At 49.2% G+C, this 20598-nt stretch overlaps 1 protein-coding gene across 5 annotated transcripts in view; it reads left to right on the forward strand.

The window, feature by feature from the left end:
• Window positions 1-16506, forward strand: part of Rph3al (rabphilin 3A like (without C2 domains)) — a 176491-nt gene extending 159985 nt beyond the window's left edge. For all 5 annotated transcript variants that reach the window (XM_008828764.3, XM_017797066.2, XM_017797065.2 and 2 more), the window contains 3 exons: window positions 11484-11597; window positions 13739-13885; window positions 15493-16506. In XM_008828764.3, coding sequence (XP_008826986.1) covers window positions 11484-11597; window positions 13739-13885; window positions 15493-15527 — 296 coding nt within the window. In that variant the 3' untranslated portion in view covers window positions 15528-16506. The remainder of the gene's footprint in view (window positions 1-11483; window positions 11598-13738; window positions 13886-15492) is intronic.
• The last annotated feature ends 4092 nt before the right edge of the window (window positions 16507-20598 follow it).

Below are 20598 nucleotides of genomic sequence, written 5' to 3' on the forward strand. Positions count from 1 at the left end.
AAAGAAAAAAAAAAAAAAAAAGTAAAAATATTTTTAAAAAGAAAAGAAGCAAATGGGCAAAAGTCAGACTGTCTCAGCTGTGGGGGACTTGAATGTGAGGGGCAAGAGAAGAGGCACCTGCCTATGGGATGCTGAGATTCCCAAGGTACTGTGGCCTCCCCAGAGGAAACCCTGGGCTCTGGGCTAGCGCCTGTCTTCTCTGATTGCCATTCTACCAGACCCAGCAGAGAGCTTGGGACTGTTGGCCTTTGTCCTGTGCTGGTGAAAGGGACAGAGGTCAGCAGCTCCAGTCATAGCAGCCATGGATTCAGGGGTTGCTTGTGGTAGGGGTGGTCTCTGTGTACCTAGAACTTCATGGGACAACCTGGAGTAGGGACACTGCCATTGTCCACTCACAGAGAGGGACACAAGGTTCAGAGTCCAAATACCTTACACGGTAGTGTCAGCGTGTAGGGGAGGAAAAATACCTGCAGTACTCAGGAACCAGCCCTTCCACCTAACTCTCAGGGATGCAGAGCTGCCCCCCCACCCCCATTGTGTGGCCAAGGCTGTGGCCCTGCTTTGAAAGGAAAGCCCATGCATATGGCCTTGCTCTACCCTTTGAACTCTTGGCTTATCCAGAACAGCAGCCGCATGAACCCTGAGCAGGGAAGGGTCCCTGCCTTGTGCCTCCCGCTTCCCCAAGCAGCCCCCTGCCTGTCCCAGTGTCTGTGCTGGCTTAGAAATTGATTTCCCCTGAGCAGAAGGCCCTCATTAGCCACACTGCAAAAGTTAGGGGCATGGCTGTCGCCTCTGATTTGCCCAAACCCAATGATGGCCTCAACTGATTGGTCAGTTTCAGATGCAAGGTAAGGTCTTCGGGTACCTTGCCCTCATTGGAGTTGTGTCTGACTGAGGGCCGCGGAGATGCCCCTGGGGCCAGCCACTGAGCTCTCTGTCCACAGTACAACACAGCCCTCTAGAGCCATTCACCTGCCTTGCCAGATGAACCTGCAGCTTAATTCCACCCTCCATGCTTAAACATGGGTGAAGTGGATCTAAGCCTCCTGCCCTGTCTCAATCCAATAAAGACCTGGGAGGTAACAGTGCTGACTTCACTGAACATAGCACCCCTCCTAGGCCACCTGTCCATGCTAGGGAAAGGCTGGCCTTGCAGAGGAGCCCCAGTTGATCCCCACTCCCCCAAGGAGCATGGCAGAGAAAAGAACCCACAGGGGAAGAGGTAGACTGCCCTGCCTCAATTGCTCTTGGAGAAGCCATCAGATCCAAACAAGGCAGGTGGCCCATCCTCCTTCCAGACACTAAACACAGACTCCCTGAGGCTGACAATCCTCTCTAGGTGGAGAACTGACAGAAAGGCCTGGAGAAGGAGAGAGATGAAGATTAGAGACAGAAACAGAAGGAAGAGTCTCTAAGGAGACTCAGAACACATGGGAACCAAAGGAGGGAAGGAAGGAGGGAAGGAGGGAGGGAGGGAGGGAGGGGAAAGTGGGGAGAGGGCGGAAGGGGGAGAGGGAAGGAGGAAAGGGGAGAGAGAGAGAGAAGCCAAGACAGAGGGAGAGTCTCAAAAACATCTGAGAGAGCATGTAGTATCATGCACCTGTGATCCCAGCACTCAGGAAACTAAGCAGGAGGGTCATGAGTTCCAGGCCAGCCTGGGACATTATAGCAAGATCCTGTTTTCTTTCTTTTTTTAAATATTTTATTTATTATTTTTATGTGTATGCATGTATTGCCTGCATGTAGGTAAGTGCACCCATGTCATGCAGTGCTCACAGAGGACAGAAGAGGCTGTTGGATCCCGTGGAACTGGAGTGACCGACAGTTGTTAGCTGCCATGTGGACACTGGGATTCAAACCTAGGTCTTCTGCAAGAACAACCAGTGTTCGTAACTGCTGAGCCATCTCTCCAGCCCCACGATCCTGTTTTCTTTTATTATTATTACATTTATTTATTTAGTATATGTATGTTTGGGGTGGAGATGGATAGGTGGGAGCCGAGAGCTGGTCTGGACATCAGGAGAACAACTTGCAGGAGTTGGTTCTTTGCTTCCATCATGTGGATCTTGGGGAGCAAACTGAGGTGGTCAGGCTTAGTGGCAAGCACCTTTACCCACTGAGCCGACTCACCAGCTTCAATGAGACCCTGTTTTCAAAACAAAACAAAACAAAACATCCATGAAAGAGATATAACAAGATGAAGTCAAAGAAAGCTAAAGTCAGGGTAGAAACAAAGGTTCATGTCATGTCACCTCTCAGCCAAGGAGCTGGCAGGAGGGACATGTTCTCTGTGCTTCATCATCTGCCAGAAACCAGAGCAATCATCTGCACCCTGACAGTACAGTGCACATCCAAACCAGACTAACCCCTTGATTTCTAAGGACCCCAGCAAGAAAGCTTCCTGGCTCCTGGCTTTTCTTGGACTCTGCCTGAGATGCCTGGCATGCCCCAGCCCTGCTTTTGTACCTAAATGATGCCCATCATTAAATCCCTCCTTTTCCTGGAAGCTCTCTCTGACTTCAGCCCAAATACTATCCTCTCTCCTGCCCCCTTCTGCATACCTTGTTCTCTCTGGAGGGAGCAGTTCTTAGCATTCATTCATCCTCTTTCTATTCAGAGCTCCTCAGTTGAGGGCAGGGACCATAGAGTTTCCATGTGGGTGATCACATCTCTATTGATCTGTGGATTTGTCTTCATTAGTGGATACCTCTATCTGTCTGTGAGCCTGGAAGAGAGACAAAATTAAAATCAATGTGAATGGATAAGCCAGTACTGGGACCCTCCTAGCTGACTTCTCAGCCTGCTCTGTGTTTCCCCAATGCCCCTCCCCTACCTGGGATCATTCTCAGGGTGTCTAGGGGCAGCCTGGAAAGGGTACCAAGGAAGGAGGGCAACCCAGTGCCTCACCATGACCACACAGGTGCACAATCTGGCCTAGCACTCCATGGGGTCCTCTGACTGTCCCTGGCCACACAACAGGTGGCAAGGTTGGAAACACACCAGATCTGCTGTATGTTTGGACCCAGGAGGGAAGGACAGGCAGATGCTGAGTCTCTTGGCTGCCAGTGGAGACAGTCCTTGGAGGAAGGTTCCCTGGACCTCAGATCACCCCTCTCCCTGTCTGGGGTCCAGGGGACAGTTTCCAAACCAGAGGAAGAGCCCACGGCTCCCCTCTCACCCCGAAGAGCAGCATGCTTCTCCCAGGGCCCTGTCATTCCATGTTCATGGCAACTGACCTACCACCTTCTACCGTAGCCTGACTCATCCCCTCTAACTATCCTTCCAGGGAGAGGCGTGACAGGTACTTGTCTGGGAATATAGCTCTTCCTTAGAGTCTGAGGGGGTACCTGGGACTCTGGGATCTCCTGAGCCTGCTAGTCTAGGGAGTCCACCCCCTTACTGACCTCACCACCCTACTCAGCTGTCTCTCTAAGGAGGGTTTTAGAGCACAAACAGCAGGCATCTCCAGTGCCCACTTCACCCAGAGCCTGGAGCAGGCTTGGGGAAGGAGACTGTTTCTGACTGCAAGATGATCTTGCCCTGGGAGGCTCCAGGCAGGATGAAGAAGTCAGGGCAGGCAAAGCTGGAAGGTGCTGAGGAGGACAGAAGGTGGGTTCAGTCTTCCTTTGCTGGGGCTGAGGACACTGGGCAGTCCCAAGGGGTCCAAGGGACTCTTGGGAGATGAAGTGGCCTCTTAATTTTTTAAATATTTTATTATTTATTTTTATTTTATATGTATAAGTGTATCACCTACATGTATGTAAGTGCCCCACATGATTGCAATGCCCACAAAGGCCAGAAGAAGATGTCAGATCCCCTGGAACTGGAGTTAGAAGCAGTTGTTAGCCCCATGTGGGTACTGGGAATCAAACCCGGGTCTTCTTCAAGAACAGCCAGTACTCTTAACCACTGAGCTGTCTCTCTAGCCCCTGGACTCGTATTTTTAAAAATTTTTGTCACTTTGTGTAACTTTTGGGCTTTTTCCTGCTGGACTTCATCTTATTGATTTCCCCCCCACCCCCGCCCAGGGATCCAACCCAGGGCAAGCACTGTACCACTGAACCATATCCTTATCTTTTCTAAATTCTTCTCATTTTGAGATAAGGTCTCACTATGTAGCTCAGGCTGGTCAGAAACTCATAATCCTCCTGCCCCTGTTTCCCAGGTAGCTGGGTGTACAGGTGTGTGCCACCACTGTGAGCTGCTTTGTCTCCATTTTACAGATGATAAGACTGAGGCTCAAGCTGAGGTATTTGCCCGGAGGGATACACAACAGAACCGGAGTTCAAGCCTAGGCAGTGGGCATGCATGAGATAGTCTCTTCTACACCAGGGCCCTTGGCTCTGACAATAAAAAAGACCAGAGGACACAGAAAGGTCCTCAGTGATTCAGAGCTGAGCCAACCACCTGGAGGGGAGGGTTCCTGAGACAGCATAACCAGGAACATGGGTACCTTGCATGCTAGGCAAGGTGAGAGTGAGGATCCCGGCTGTAGATGGTCATGGGTTCGAATCCCAGCCTGGCCTCTGAATGGCCTCTAAAAGCATTCAGCACTGTCCTCATCCTATGAAACAGTTTGGGGATCCACACTCCCTCAGAAGAGGCAACCTCACCCCTGTGAGGTGGACCTGAGCTCTGAAGAGGGTGACCCTAGAAGCCAGTCCTGTGATAGGGGACATGCTCTAGCTCATTACCTCTTAGAGTGCTCAGAGCCACTAGAGAGGGACCATTCTTCCATTGCATCCATGGGCCACAAAGCACAGAGAAAGGTAAAGAAACCAGCCCAAAGGCACATAGCTGGGAAGTGGCAGAGGCAGGACACAAACCCAAGTCTGTGACTCAGCCGGTGTCCCTTCACTACTCCACAATCCCCTCCTGCCGCCACCAAACAGGATGCCACACTTGGGAGACATCTCAGTGGCAATGCATCCCCTACCCCATCCCTGAGTGCAGGTGTGACAGTCATCCTTGGTACCATTACGGCCAGCTATACATCTGTGCTGTGCCAGCCTTGTGGTCCAGGAGGGCTCACTGGGGGTGCCTGTGCCCTCCCCAAGGCCTGCTTGTCCTTCCTTTACGTTAAAAATATTTTTTGTTGTTTTTAGTATGCAAAATTTTCCACCATCTGCTTCTCCTTGGCAGAATGCTGGAAATATCTCCCTTCCTCCCTAATTCCCATAGCTTCTGGGAACTTTGGGCTCCTTGGAGCAGAGCAGCCACTGTTCCCCAGGGCTCCCCAAGCTCTTAGGCTTCTGCCGTCCCTGTGCCAGCAGGTGGATGTTATGTGGCCTAGTGAGGGAGGGTTCCCCACCTGTCAACCAAGGAGGGACATTGGTGACTCCTTTACTGCTAAGATGACCCCATGTTGGGTCTAGGAGTTAGACCCAGGCTGCTGCTGGGTCAGTCTCTTGGTTTCTGCTGTGAATCTTGGAGCAATTCCTGAGGTCATAGAGAGAACTGGTGGCAGAGCAGAACCTGAAGGCAGGTCTCCAGGTCCCAGTCCCCCATCCCTATCTGAGCCATCCTGACTAGGTGTCTTGACAGGATGGCAGCTGCCACATGTATCCTGTGAGGCATTCAGGAGATTTTCCAAAAAGGAAGACTCTTCCCCCCACCCCACTTCATGTACCCAAACTTGGAGTTTCCATGGTGACAGTCAAACTGCACATCCATCCAAGAATGAGCTAGAGGGGAAAAAAAAATAATAAAATTGCTCATCCCCAGAGAAGCAGGCCTGGCTGGTACTAAGCTACCATCCAGTATGAGGATGAGGACCCAGCAGAGCAAGGCAGCCGACCGGGGATGCCAGGGCCTCCAGCAAGTGGACCAGGAGTCAGTATGGAGGAGACAGGAGGGGAGGCACCTCCTCCTGCTTCACAGTAGAGCCCTGTGAGTCGGGCAAGGATACTGCTTCTCCCTGGGGTTTTCCTGCCTTCCATCTCAAACTACAAGCATAGACCAAATGAATACAAGTGCTCATCCGGATCCATCCCAGACACAGCCCTCAGACACTCTGTGTCTTGTGGAGGTGGAAGAGCAGAGACCAAAGATTTATGAGCCTAAAAGCTTTGCTAATAGACCTGGAAGATTTACAGGTCCAGCCACTGTTCAGGCCATGGTAGCTGAGGGGTTAATTATCCAAAGTTTGGGTGTTTGGAACATCTCTGGGTGAGGAAAAAGGAAAAAACTGCTTTCTTGGCCACCAGACTTAAGCTGTGGCTACTAAGGGTATATGTAAGGCCCAAAGTATTGACATATTGACCAGCCTCTTATCCCAGTCACAGTAAGAAACCAGACACTGGCCAAACTGCCATTTTTGTTGTTGTTGTTTTAGGAGCACAGATTAGTAATGATATTTGAGAGGCTGAGGAGATGGCTCAGCAGTTAACAGCACTGACTGCTCTTGCAGAGGACTTGTACCTACATGGCTGCTAAAAACCATATATAACTCCAGTTCCAAGGGAATCCAGTGCCTTCTTCTGACCTCTGTGGGCATTTCACAACACGGGTACACTTACATACATGCAGGCAATACACTCATATACATGAAATAAAATAAATTTTAGAAAAATTCTTGGTCCTTTTGAGACAGGGTCTCCCTGTAGCCCCAGCTGACCTGGAACTATGGAGACCAGGTTGGCCTCAAACTCACAGAGATCTACCTGCCTCTGCCTCCCGAGTGCTGGGATTACAGGTGTGTGCCACCACACCCGGCTTAAATAATTTTTTTTTTATGGGATTTGAGTCTGCAGAACAAAGACCTGGACACCATGGCCTTACCCCAGTTTAAAACTCCCCGACATGGGGTTAGGGAGATGACTCATTTGGTAAAGTGCTTGCTGTACAAGCATGAGGACCTGAATTCAGATCCTCAGTGCCCTTGTCAAAAGCCTCCCATAGTGGCACACACCTGTAATCCTCCACTGGAAAGGCAGAGACAAGAAGATCCCAGGAGCTTACTGGTGAGCTAGTCTTGCTGAACCAATGAACTCCAGATTCAGTGAAAGAACTTGTCTGAAAACATAAAGTGGATAGACCAGGTATAGTGGTACATACCTTTGATCCCAGCACTCAGGAGGCAGAGGCAGGCAGGTATCTGTGAGTTTGAGGCCAGCCTGGTCTACATAGAAAGTTCCAGGCCAGCCAGGACTACATAGTGAGATTTTGTCACAAATAAAACCCAAATAGTAATAATGATGATGATGTGGAAGAAGACACCCAATGTCTTTTTTGTTTGGTTGTTTTGCGTTTTTTGTTTGAGACAACATGTCAGTATATAGTCCTGGCTGGCCTAGAACTTGCTATATAAACCAGACTGACCTCAAACTCAGAGATCCACCTGCCTCTGCCTCCTGAGTGCTGGGATTAAAGGCATGTGCCCCCATGCCCAGATGAAGACACCACTCAACCTCTGGCCTCTGTGTATGCAGAGAGAGAGAGAGAGAGAGAGAGAGAGAGAGAGAGAGAGAGACTTGTATGCCAAGGCCTGATCCATCTTAAAGCCCTGGGCACATGGAACAAAGAGGCTAGGCCAACAGACAGCATGTCTGAAAGAAGCAAGTCTTGCTCAGTAGCTTGCTAGACCTTGCCTTATGACCCTATTGTGACCTCAGTTGTCATCAGAGGCTGTTCCCCTTTTTCCTTCACTAAGCCTCTTAGGGTCTGTCACAGGAGACAAAGAAGTCAAATAACAGTAACTTAGGGAAGCTTTCTGGGATTTTTTTTTTTTAGCCTTTGTGCAGCACAGGCATCCTTGGGACCAGGCAATATGGCACCTTTACCTCACCTCTAGGGCTACTGTATTGGACAAGACATGCCACTCTCCATACCTGTCCAGCAACTTGAGCCTGCTCGCAAGCCTACCTCTGAGACATGTACAATAGATGACAGAATGCAAGGGGTGGAAAAATGGGGTCATTGAGCTGGCCACCATAACCAGTTCTTGGGATATCCAACCCCACCATCCCTGCTGACCCCTTGGTGTCTACCCAGTGGCACCAAGGGATGCAGGCATCACTCAGCATCACAGAGCCCTGTGTCCAGCCCAGTCCCTAACTGTATCAGTCCTGCAGATCAGTTGTGGGCAAGAGAGAACATTCTAGGACAGGATTGATAGATCATTCTTGAACATCTCTTCCAGAGACATGAGGAGACTAATGTGGAAGTCAGTCTTCATAGGGACTGTCCCACCCCCATGCTGGGGAAGCATTAGCTACCTGCCATCCTGGATTCCTTTGTGCCCCTTAAGGAGGGCATGGGGAGCTACTTGTTTCAAATATCTAACAGGCAGCCCCACTTCCTGCCCACCTCCTGTGTCTGGGGACCCATAGGATTGGTGTTTAGTCAGCCAGGCAGTAAATCAAAACAATGTAAGTGCTTGTAACACTGATGCCTATGGGGTCTGGTCTCCGTGGATTCATGTTCAGTCAAGACCTGAAAAGAACTACAAAATAAGGTTCTTTCCTGCAGTTTTCACAAATCATGAAGGGGTTCATGAACCCCATCCTGCCTCATCTCTACTTCCTCTTTGTTCTGTATCACAAAAAACCAAAGCAGAAGTCTTGCCAGTAAGCATAGGAGAGAAAGAACCAGAGAGAAAAAGGCAGGAGCCTATGGCAGAAGAAGGAAGGAAAGCCAAGACCAGTCACATGGTCATCACTGGTTACTCTGGTCCCACCCTGAAGGGGTGGTTGACAGAAAGGTCCACCGGAGCCTCTCTGGTGGACAGGGGTATTGGCTTGGCCCTATAGGTGCTGGGGGTCTTTAAATAGGATCTGTGTCTGCTGGAGCATCCCAGACTGTGAATCCATGGGTGGGACATTGTTAATATCCTGACAGAAGGAGGAAAGGCCTTAAGCAAAGGAAGCAAGACCAGTGATGATGGTAAGGAGGCGACAGATTCAAGATCTAGCAATGGGGCTGGTAAGGCAGCTCAGTTGGTAGAGTGTTTGCCTGGCATACACAAAGACTTAGGTTTGAGCCTTGGCATCACATAAAACTAGGCATGGTGGAGGCTAGAGAGATGGCTCAGCAGTTAAGAGCACAGACTGCTCTTGCAGAGGACCCAAGGGCAATTCCCAGCACCCACATCAGATGCTCATAACCACCTGTAACTCCAACTCCACGGGGATCCAATACCTCTGGCCTCCAAGAGCACCTGCACTCACACTCAGACACACATATAATTTTTTTAAATAATAAAAATCTTTTTTAAAAAAACTAGACATGGGGCCAGGCATGGTGGCGCACACCTTTAATCCCAGCACTCAGGAGGCAGAGGCAGGCAGATCTCTGTGAGTTCAAGGCCAGCCTGGTCTACATAGTGAGTTCCAGGACAGCTGGGGCTACAGGGAGACCCTGTCTCAAAAAGACCAAAAATAAATAAATAAACATGGTGGTCCACACCTGTAATCCCAGCACTCAGGTAATGGAAGCAGGAGGATCAGAAGTTCAAAGTCATCCTTGGCTACACAGCAGCTCAAAGTCAGCTTAGGCTACATGAGACCCTGTCTCAAAAAAAAAAAAATTCATTTATGTGGCAAAACTGACAGGTCCTATGATGTGCTGGCCAGTTGGCTATGCAACCCAGAGCTAAGGATCTCTTAAGGCTGAAATTGTCGGCCAGCTCCAACTCTGGCTGCTTGTTTTTGTGACTTATGAGCCCTTCAGCTAAAAGGTGGCATAAGCTAAAGACTTTCTAGAAAGTTCCAGGTCCAGGCAGAAGACCCATTTCTCCCACATGTCCCCACAGTCGATTTCCCTAACTGCTGTAGTACCCTAGTGCAATTTCAGAATGCAGAACACACTGCTCTAGAAAGAGCTTGGTGGATCAGATGAAACCTGTTAGCCCCCTGATAGAGATTGATCCTGTCTAATCTCATTTTCCCCCAAATGGGATCTTCAGCTCAGGAGTTGGGAGGAGGAAGACATGCTTGCTAAGCACCTAGTACAGTGTCTACATGAAGACCACAACCTACCCATCTACCTCAGAACCAGCATTTTTCATTTCAAAAGCAAACACACTACCCCCTCCATCTGCTCATGCCCCATGCCCCAGCCACTGAGTCAGTCACCAGTGTGAGAGAGCTGGTTACCTTTGATCCCATACCTACTTGTTCTTATGTTCATATCACTTAATTGCATGATATATAAATTGTTGAAGAAAGTCAGAAAAGAAACCAGAGCTGTTTCATTAAAACCAAGACTTTGTAAAAGTCTCAATAGAAGCAGCTGGCTTTTTAAACAAAAAATCTATTGCATTAGATGTGGGCAGGGCAACTATAAAAAGCAAAAGGAAGAGATGGAAAAATCTAGAAAGATTTTGCAGTCAGTTTTCTTTGCCAGGGTCTTTAAGCCCCTAATCCAGTTTAAAGACCTGAACCAGAGTCACAGGCCATGGTACGGATTAAGCCAGGTGAGCCCATTCTCAACGAAACACTGGGGCCTGCCTCAGAAGGTTGGCACACAGATGTACATCCCTGCTTAAAATTAAAATAGAATGTTTGAAGGATGAATATATCCTGTATTATGACACCCACTGTTGATGAACCAGCCAAATATGGTGTCAAGTGCAGAAAAGAGGGTGTTCACTGAGCTCCCTTGGAGCCCTCACAGGGCCTCCTGCTGTCAGCCCAGATCCTTCAGCATTCACAACACCCCACTGTGCATAGCTGATGGGCTGTGATGAGGACCTCCCATGTAGTTCCCATGGAATGAAAGTGGTTAGGGGCATCACTCCACAGCAACCTGCCAGGGTCAGGAGTCCAGCTTCACTGACTACCCTGGACATATTGCCTATTTCCTCACCTGTGAGATGGGTAACAATATTGCCTATCTCCTAGAGTTGTTCTGAATCTTCAGTGAACTCATGTATGTAAAGCTTTGCCTATGATGCTACTAGCCAGGTGTGATGGCCAACTCCTTTAATTCCAGTATTCAAGAGGCAGAGGCAAGCAGATCTCTGTGAGTTCGAGGCCAGCCTGGTCTATGTAGCGGGTTCCAGGACAGCTGGGGCTAAATAGTGAGACCCTGTCTAAAAAGAAAGAAAGCCAACAATAACAGAAAAAGTGCCTGCCTAAGGGTCGGCGGTGCAGAAATTCTCTCTATAGCCATGGATGGGCCTTGGGCATCTAGCACTGCCAGGTGGAGGCCTTAGAGCCCCAGTGCCTGCATCTAAGGTGGTAATCCACTCCTACCAGACAAAGGGGCTCCAGCTCTGCCAGAGGGATGGATGACTGACCCAGGGGCGAGCCATCCCTGCTGGTGCTGGCTATGTGGGGTCCACATCTGCCTCTTCCCACTAGGTTTCACCTCTGATTGATGGCAAGGAGCACCTCCATATACACCATTGTTTCTCATGCCCCAAACAAAAAGGCTAGCTGAAGTTCTCAGCCGCTTTGTGGTGGCAGGAGGGATACCTGCTCTGGCCCCAAGTCCCAGCCACTGCTAGTTGTCATGACCTCCTCTGTCTGTATCTGTTTCAGTGGTTTCCAGCGACAGTGACAGTGACTCGGATCTCAGCTCCTCCAGCCTGGAGGACAGACTCCCGCCCACTGGAGTCAAGGATACAAAAGGAGACAAGCCCAGGGGAGACTCAGGTAAGGGCAAAAAGTCAACTGCTTGTTTCCAGAGTCCAAAGTGCTATTGGCTCTGCTGTTCCCTTGGTGGCAGCTTCTCCAGGAAGTATCCCCAGGTCCCAGGAAGGAGTGAGCCTGGGAGCTGGCCCACCAGCACCAGGATCTAAAGTCTCAGCAGAGCCAGCTCATCATATGCGAAGCATGAGAAGCAAGGCAGGACTGTAAGAGGCTGGGCTGGCCAGGCCAAGCCCTCTGTGCACACTGATTGCTACCTAGCAAATACCCAGTGAGCATTGACCAGCCGAGATTTTTGCCTTGTGAACAACAAAGGGATTTGGAAATTAGACACAAAGTTCCCTGAACCTGCTTCCTTCTGCTATGCCACTGCAGTGGGGTCCCCAGCATGTGCCATTGCCTAACTGGCACTGCCTTCTCTTTACCACAGGGAAGTGGAGCAGTGTCGTATTGCCACACTTGCTTATTCTGTGTCATGGTTAACTCTGGCATGGAGGTGAGAACAGAGAAGGCCCTGAAAGGGCATGGGAAGGTGGCTTTCTTTCCTTTAAAACCATGAAGAACCTTCTGAGAAAAGCACCAGCTTCATTCATGTACTCCTGGGTCAGGACTGGGACCTTCAAAGAAGTTTCAGGGAGGCTTATTTAGTGTAGAAAGAGCCTTATGATATCTGCCCCAAACTGGAATGAAATGCCTTGAGGTACTGCCCTGGAGCTAAGACTGTGAAAGCTCCAGTCAAGGTGATATGGAAGGAATTCCTGTTTGGAATGAAAATTTGACTAAATCAGAGATGGTAAATGCCTGACACTACCACTCCTCAGTGCCATGCAGACATGATTAGTTGATCATGACATTCTTTTCCCACAGAGCCCTGATGTAGCCTCAGAAGCATCCTCAGTACAGTTTTCCAAGTGATCAGTATCAATAGGGGGAGATAAGCAAGAGATGGAAACTCTCCCTGGACTGGGCACCTGCAGCCCAGAGTCTACAATAGGACACCCAGAGTCTACAATAGGACAATGTCATGAAAATCGCCTGCCAATCTTAGTTGCCAGGCTTGGTTTCAGGGCAGGCTTCTCCATCCTTCTATATGATGGCTCTTGCCCCCTCCCTTCATACTAGCTCTCAGCTGCGACCAAGCAGGACTCAGAGATGGGAAGAAATGGGGTGAAGCCTCACAAGCTCCACTCCACAGGTGGCAGGACTAGCTCCATCTTGACTGAGGATTCTCTCTCTCCCTCCCTCCCTCCTTCTCCCTCCCCCTGTCCCTCTCCCTCTCCCTTTCTCTACGTTAGGTTAGAGAACAAGTTTCCAACTTTGAGGAGTTGGTCCTCTCCTGGTTCTCTCCTGGGTCCTCTCCGGGAATCTAAGGTCGTCAGGCTTGGTGACCAGCACCTTCACTTACTGAGCCATTCCTTCAGCCCTTCTGCTTGCTTAAGAGATGTATTCCAGCTGGGCGTGGTGGCGCAGGCCTTTAATCCCAGCACTAAGGAGGCAGAGGTGGGCGGATCCTCTGTGAATTCATGGCCAGCCTGGTCTACAGAGCGAGTTCCAGGCAACTGGAGCTACAGGGAGACCCTGTCTCAAAAAGACCAAAAAAAAAAAGATGTATTCTATTACTCTGCCTATTTCCTGTCTCTCTAAGGTCTCTTCCTCCCCTTTCATGATTCCCTTTCTAGTTTCATAACACACACACGCATACACACACACACACACACACACACACACACACACACAGATTTAGGATTTGTTAGTGGATAAAGGCAGCAAGTAATAACATAATATCCCCTGCCCCTGCTCCTTCACTGGATTACCTGGCACACATCCCCTTCCCCCAACCTTCACTCTGCAAAGGTGAGAAAAGCTACTAATTGCAAATTTTCATGTGAGTAACTTGTTACTTAATGAAACAGCCTAAGGCCCATTCTGTTGCCTTCTTGTAGCTTGGGTCAGTCAGCAAAGACAGAGGGTGAGGGTCTGGCTAGAACATGCTAGAACAGGCAGCCATGTGGCTAGGGACAGCTCCCAGGGTGGGGACTACTAGACAGTCTGTATTTACCAACCCCAGTTCCAGTAAGATTTGGCCAGTTCCTTACTAGGCTCAAATAGTCCTGTCTCTGTTCACGTCCACATGTGGTCTCTTGCAGGTGGCAGCATGGGGTTGCCCAGGATAGGGCCTGCCCACCCACCCAGCCACCTCTCAGGAAGCCAGAGCAGCCTGGCCAGTGAGACTGGTGTGGGCTGTATAGACCCACAGGCAAGCACTCCTCCTCGGCCTGAGCCCAGGGTCCCTGGTAAGTACCCTATCCCCACTGCTGGTCTAGCATCTTCACCCTCTTCCCTTCCCTCCCGCACTGGCTCCACTCCCTTCTCACACCTCCACAACTGCACAGTGGTAGGTGACATTTTCAGTTCTCCATGTTTACTGAGTACCATGCCAGACAGTGAGGAACAAACATCAGCCAGACCCATCTCTGCCAGCCTTGACCACAGGGACTCATAATGGTAATGGCAACTATCCCTGTCCATTCATAGTAATTACAACAATGGTGTCACCATCCTCTGCCCTATAACGAATGTCACTTGTCAATCTTTTCTGTCTCCATAGATCACTAGAACTCCCAGTTTAAGTGTACCTACTCTGTGTCAGGCAAGCAGTCCCATCATGTGCCAGTCTGGGCTGGGAGCAGTGGGATCTGTCCTTGTTCTTCAGAAACTTGGCCCATAGCTGAGCCAAACCAGTCCACCAAACACAAAAGCTTGGCAGTGCAGCCTGAATCCTGGAGGGAGATTCAGGGATCTTTGGAGCCAGGGCACAGAGCTGTGAGCACAGAGCCCAGCACTCCAAAGTCAGCTTTCATCCTGTAGATGGAGTAGCCAGGAGCCTTGACATACCCATGTGGTAGATGTGGAAACCAAAGCCCTCCTGCCTCATGCCCCCCTGGCCCAGCCTTGGAGCATCATGTAATGGGGGAATTTCTTAAGCCAAAGAAAGCAGCATGTGCAGGATGGACACCGCCCCCCAGGCTTCTTTAAGGATGAGGCTGAGCTGGGTGACCCTGCCCCAGAGGCCCGCCCACAGGTGCATATGCATAAGACAACAGCTGATCTGCCCCCACTGCAAGGATGTCCTTCCAGTAGCTGTGTACACCTGGCAGCCATCCCATCCCCTCCTCCCTCCTCCCTCCTCCCTCTCCTGTTCCATGAGTCCCCAGAAGCCACAGGGCATTTGGGATGGAGATAGTGGCAGGCAGGTCCCCGGGGAGATGACCCTGTCCCTTTCTGTAGCCTCCTGAAGTCCTCCACAAGGGGAGGCTGAGTTCTAGTCCCAGCTCAGGCACCCTCAGCCGTGTGAGCTTGGACACACCATTGGTGAGACCCTACAGTGCCAGAGGTCAAAACCAGTTGACATCGGCCATGAGGCCTCTATAGGAGTTCTGTTCTCACTGACGTATCCCTCACAGGGTGTCAGGAGCCATCTGACCTCAGTGGGTCCTCCAGAAATGTCTTAATAATGGTAGTGGAGGTCATGTGACCCAGAGCATAGCATTCTGGGGTTAAAGACACTTCTTAGCAAGGATTGGCCTAGAGATTGCGTATTCCTGGGTCCAGTGCTCATCCAGCAGCCCAAGCTACTACATCGAGGACCTGGGTTGGACCAGCAGACTGAAGCATAGGGCTACAGGTGGCACACCTGTGAGCACACAGCACAGTGGCATGGTGCTGGCTGCTCTACAGGCTCCCTCTGTCCCTAGGCCATCCCCGATCCCCTCAGTGTGGAAGGCTGGGAGTATTTCAGGCAGGACCTGCCCTCACCTCCATTTCATCCCAGAACCAGACAGTCCCCATGGAGGAAGCACCTCCACTCACTGTACACTGGCCTTTTTCCTCTCTTCTAAAGGCAAAAGACACACACGGGCAACTCCCCGCTGCTGATGTGGCCTCCCAGCAACCCTCGGTAACCCTGCTCTGAAGTGTGTTTGGTGCATGGAGCAGACAGTCTAGAAGATTCTGAGAGAGAAAACGGAGCCAGGCTTCTGGCTCTTTCCTGAAGATCCTTAAGGCCTCACTAGCACCCTATGCCCTTGAACTCCAACTCAACAAACCAGTGTTTGGGGGTAGAATCTACTTGCCCCCACCCAGTGCCTTGTTGCGCCCTCCTGAACAGAACCTCCTTATCCACCTTACTCAGCCCTGGCCTTTATTTATTGTCCCCCAGCTTCACCCCAGTTGCTCCCGTGTTTCAGTTTGTTTGGGTGTTGGGCTGGAAGAGCCTTCTTATATGCACTGCAGTTTCAGTGGGGCAGCCACACAGGGCTTTCTCCATCTTTGTGCTAACAGTTGAAAAGAAGTCTAACCCCAAGTGTGACCCCGCAGAAGATGGAACAGAACCATAGAGTGTGGAGCAGGTGGAAGGAGATAGCTGCCCTTTCCCTCTTCCTTCAGCTGAGGGAGGCAGAAGTTGTAGCCCTCCTTCCCCAAGCTAGCCCCAGGGCTACATTTAACTTAGCTCCTGATTTTTGCTCAGGCCTGCACACAGCTCCCAGAATATTGTAAAATGCTTCTTTTCTCTAGTAAGTTCCTGTTGGCATCCAAAGTACAAATGCTTCTAGAAAACCCTTCCCTAGAAAGAGTGTGTGTGTTCTCTCTCTCTCTCTCTCTCTCTCTCTCTCTCTCTCTCGGTGTGTGTTCTCTCTCTCTCTCGCTCTCTCTCTCTCTCTCTCTCTCTCTCTCTCTCTCTCTCTCTCTCTCTCAGTGTTCACACCCTGCCCATCCCCAGTCCTTGAAGGGCTTTCTCTCCAAGGCTGCCATCATTAGCCTTTTTGCCCTTGCTGCTAGCAGAAAGTAAAGAAACTCACTGTTTCCCTGTGGCGTGTAATGCTTCCGAATAAACACAGAAATTTGCATTGAGCCAATGTGATGATCAACTGACCGCAGTCACTGTGTTCTGAGCTGTGCCAGGAGAGTAGTAGATGGAAGAAAAATTCACACCACTGATTCACTGGAACCTTCCTAAGCCTCAGTAAGAGGAATAAATTAAATCAGTGTCTTAACAGAGTTCACAACCCTAACGCTGAACGGAAAAATCTATCTATGTAAAAAGTACTCAGAATGGGCTACACTGCCTATGCAGAAGTGTTATCTAAATGGACATTGACCTCTGGTCGCACATGTCAGACTGAGTATATGCAGCATCTTCTGTCCCCCAAAACCCCACTAAAATGACATAAAGGAATGAAAATGGCTTAAACCACAGTGATGAAAGGGACAGGAGAGAGGATTGCTATTTGGAAAACTCTGAAAGATGGGACAGTATAATGTGTGTAATACCAGCTTCCCCAACTCCCAAGAGGCTGACCAAGGAAGAGCCAACTACAGAGCCACCTGCTTGCTCTGCAGTTTCCCTAGAAGGCTCAGAACTTGGGGGGACCAGCTCTCCCTAATGGAGGGAGTTTAGAACGGACCTGAAAAGTACTTGTTTTTTTAAAAGAATTGGTCACAGGAGCTAGGATTGTAAGGCAAGAAGAGCCCCTTGGCTCAACCCCAAATACTACAAAAAGAAAGGAAGAAAGTCATACATACCCCCCTGGTGGACTGATGACTACCCTTCCCTGACCCTGGCCAGAGGTGAAAGGTTCTGAATTAGAGACCAAAGGATGGGTGAGGTCCCTTGCTGAAAGTGAGGAAGGTCAGTAGGAAAACAGCCCTTTGCCTGCCAGTAGCTAGACCTATCCCCTACCCACTCTCCCCCAAAGCAGGACACTGTTGAATTTCTCTCTGGGAACTGATGAAAAAGAACAGATACATGGATCCTGGTATTTCAGAGTTCACAGACAGCAGATCTATACACAGCCTCCACTGGGAAGGCTCATGGTTCACAAGCCCCATCATGTGCACAGAGCAGCCTGGCCAGCCTTGTTTTTCATTCAGTGGGAGCAACCAAGGACACCAAAAGCACCCAGAGCCCAAGCATACAGACCTGAGTTTGATCCCCAGAACCTGTGCAGAAAAGTTGACTGTGGTGGCATGCCTTTGTAATCCCAGCACTAGGGAGGCAGAGACAGATGGACCCCTGGGGCCTGCTAGCCCCCCAGCCTAGCCTCCTTAGTGAGTTCCAGGCCAACCAACCAATGAGAGACCCTGTCTCAAAATATAAGATAGAGAACACCAGAGAAACAACACATTTGAGGTTGACATCTGACCTACACACACACACACACACACACACACACACACACACACAAATCTGTGTGGACCATAACAATTTTTTTTTTGTCTTTTTGAGACAGCATCTTGCTGTAGCCCCAGCTGGCCTGGAACTTACTATGTAGACCAGGCTGGCTTCGAACTCACAAAGATCTGCCTACCTCTGCCTTCCAAGTGCTGGGACTAAAGGCATGTGCCACCACACCCAGTGAACCATAACAAATTTTAAAATGTGTGAGAAGGGATGGAAGAGGAGAGAGGAAGAATATCTCAGTAAACAAAAACAATAGAAAAGTGCTGGGCATGGCGTTCAGTTGGCAGAGTATTGCCCAACACACAGTATATAAAACGACATGGTAGTACATCAGCACTCAGGAAGTGAAGGAGGAGAAGGCAGGAGAAGAAGTTCAAGGTCATCCTCAGTTACATGGTGAGTGGGAGCCAGCCTGGGCTACATAAGACCCTGTCTCAGAGAAAGAGAGAGATAGAGAAGAGGAAAAGGTCAAAAACAAGAGAGGAAAACAGAAAAACACTACCAGTGCAGGAGGTCCAACTTCCAGCTAATGAGAACTTCAAACAGCAGAGAGAAAACCAGAGAGATGATAGAAATGCATTTCCTGGATGGGTGCTGAGTTACAGTTAGACAAGAGCAGGGGGCTCTGGTGGCTGCGGCACAGAGCATGACTGTAGATAACAATAACGTTTCAAAAGGGTAGAAAGCAGGATTTGGAATGTTTTCATCATTGAGAAATGATAAGAGGGTTGGAGAGATGGCACAGTGGGTTGAGAGTACTTGCTGCTCTTCCAGAGGACTCAAATTTGGTTCCTAGCACCTACATCAGGTGCCTAACAACTACCTGTAATTTCAGCTCCAGGGGATCTAACGCCCTCTTCTGGCCTCTACAGATACCCACACACATGTGCATTTGCATACATAGATATATTCACATATAAATAAAAAATAATAAATCTTAAAAAGAGAGAAATGGTAAAGGGTAGAGGAGACAGATATGTTTAACCTAATTTAAGCATTGCACAATGTTTGCATGTGTTGAAATGTCACATGATATGCCACAAATATAAATAATTATTAAGCTCAGTGATAGAACACCTGCGTGGCATGCATGGGGCTCTGGGTTCAATCCTCAGCACTGAAAAAATAGCTAATATACTAATGTAATCATTATTTCTCATCACTGTGGCAAAAATACTAACAGAAGCAGTTTTGATGGAGGAAAGATTTATAAGAATAAGCTGGCTCACGGTTTGGGGAGATTTCCGTCCATCTAGCAGTGAAGGCAAGGCAGAGCTCCTGGTGGCAGACTGGAACAAGGCCCATTATAACCTTCATAGGCTCTTCCTAGAGACTCACTTCCACCAGCTGGACTCATCTCCTCCAGGCTCCACAACCTCCCAAAGCAGAACCACCGACTGGGATCCAAGTGTTCAAGCATGTGAGCCTCTGGGAGATTTCACATCCAAATAGCAATTAATGTAAGTAGCCAAAGGCGTAGTTCAAAGTGGCAGTGCTTGCCTGGCATGAGTCAGACGTGCTTCCATCCCCAGCACCATAAATAATATGTATATGTATATATATACATATTTATATTTATATATACATATTTTATATATGTAAATATATACATATTATATATGCATATATATAATCAAAAATAAATCTTTAGGGCTGGAGAGATGGCTCAGCAGTTAAGAACATATGCTGTTCGCATATATATATTACATATGTGCTAGGGTCACAGGCATACAAGAGAGCAGATATCAAAAGTGTGGTATTTGCAGACAGTGGAACATTATGCAATGGTGAAAATGAATCCACACTAAGGATAGATGAGCCTTTCAAACATGGTGGACAAAGAAGCAGGTGGCTAAAACTCTGCATCATTGATGTCATCTGTATAGAGATTATAAAACACACAAGACTGGCCAGCACTTGGGAGGCAGAGGCAGGAGGATCTCTGTGTTTTCGAGACCAACCTGGTCTACATAGCAAGTTCCAGGCCAGCTGGGGCTAAAGGAGACCCTGTCTCAAAAAGGCCTCCGCCCCCCACCAAACAGTTTCAACATAATTGGTTTATCAAGTTTGGTAATAGGGAGGTAGATGTTTTGTTGTTGCTCTTTGTTTGGGAGTTGAGTGGGTTTGTTTGGAAAGGAGGGAGGGCGAGAGGAGGGAAGGAGGGACGAAGGGAGGGAGGGAGGGAGGGAGAGAGAGAGGGAAGGAGGGGCAGGGCAGAGGCAGAGGCAGAGGCAGGCTATTCTCTGTGACTTTGAGGCCATCCTGGTCTACACAGTGAGTTCCAGGGGTACAGGGAGACCCTGCCTCAAAAGACCAAAAAAAAAAAAAAAAAAAAGCAGTCCACATTCACAGAGTATTAAGCAAATTAAACCAGTCTCACAAAGACACATCCAACATACATTCTCTCATGTGTGGCTCCTAGATTCTATGTAGTCACATAAAAATATGTATAGGGCTAGAGGGGCTGGAGAGACGGCTCAGTGGTTAAGAGCACTGACTGCTCTTGCAGAAGACCCAGGTTCGATTCCCAGCACCCACATGGTGGTTAACAACCATCTGTAGCTCCAGTTCCAGGGGATCTGACACATTCTTCTGACTTCTGTGGGCATTGCAGGACATGGGTGCACTTACATACATGCAGGCAATACACTCATACACATAGAATAAAAATAATAATAAGCTGGGTGTGGTGGCGCATGCCTTTAATCCCAGCACTCAGGAGGCAGAGGCAGGCAGGTCTCTGTGAGATCAAGGTCAGCCTAAAAG

This window comes from Nannospalax galili, unplaced genomic scaffold, assembly GCF_000622305.1.
Source record: "Nannospalax galili isolate Female #2095 unplaced genomic scaffold, S.galili_v1.0 scaffold212, whole genome shotgun sequence".
In the NCBI taxonomy this organism is placed as follows: Eukaryota; Metazoa; Chordata; class Mammalia; order Rodentia; family Spalacidae; genus Nannospalax; species Nannospalax galili.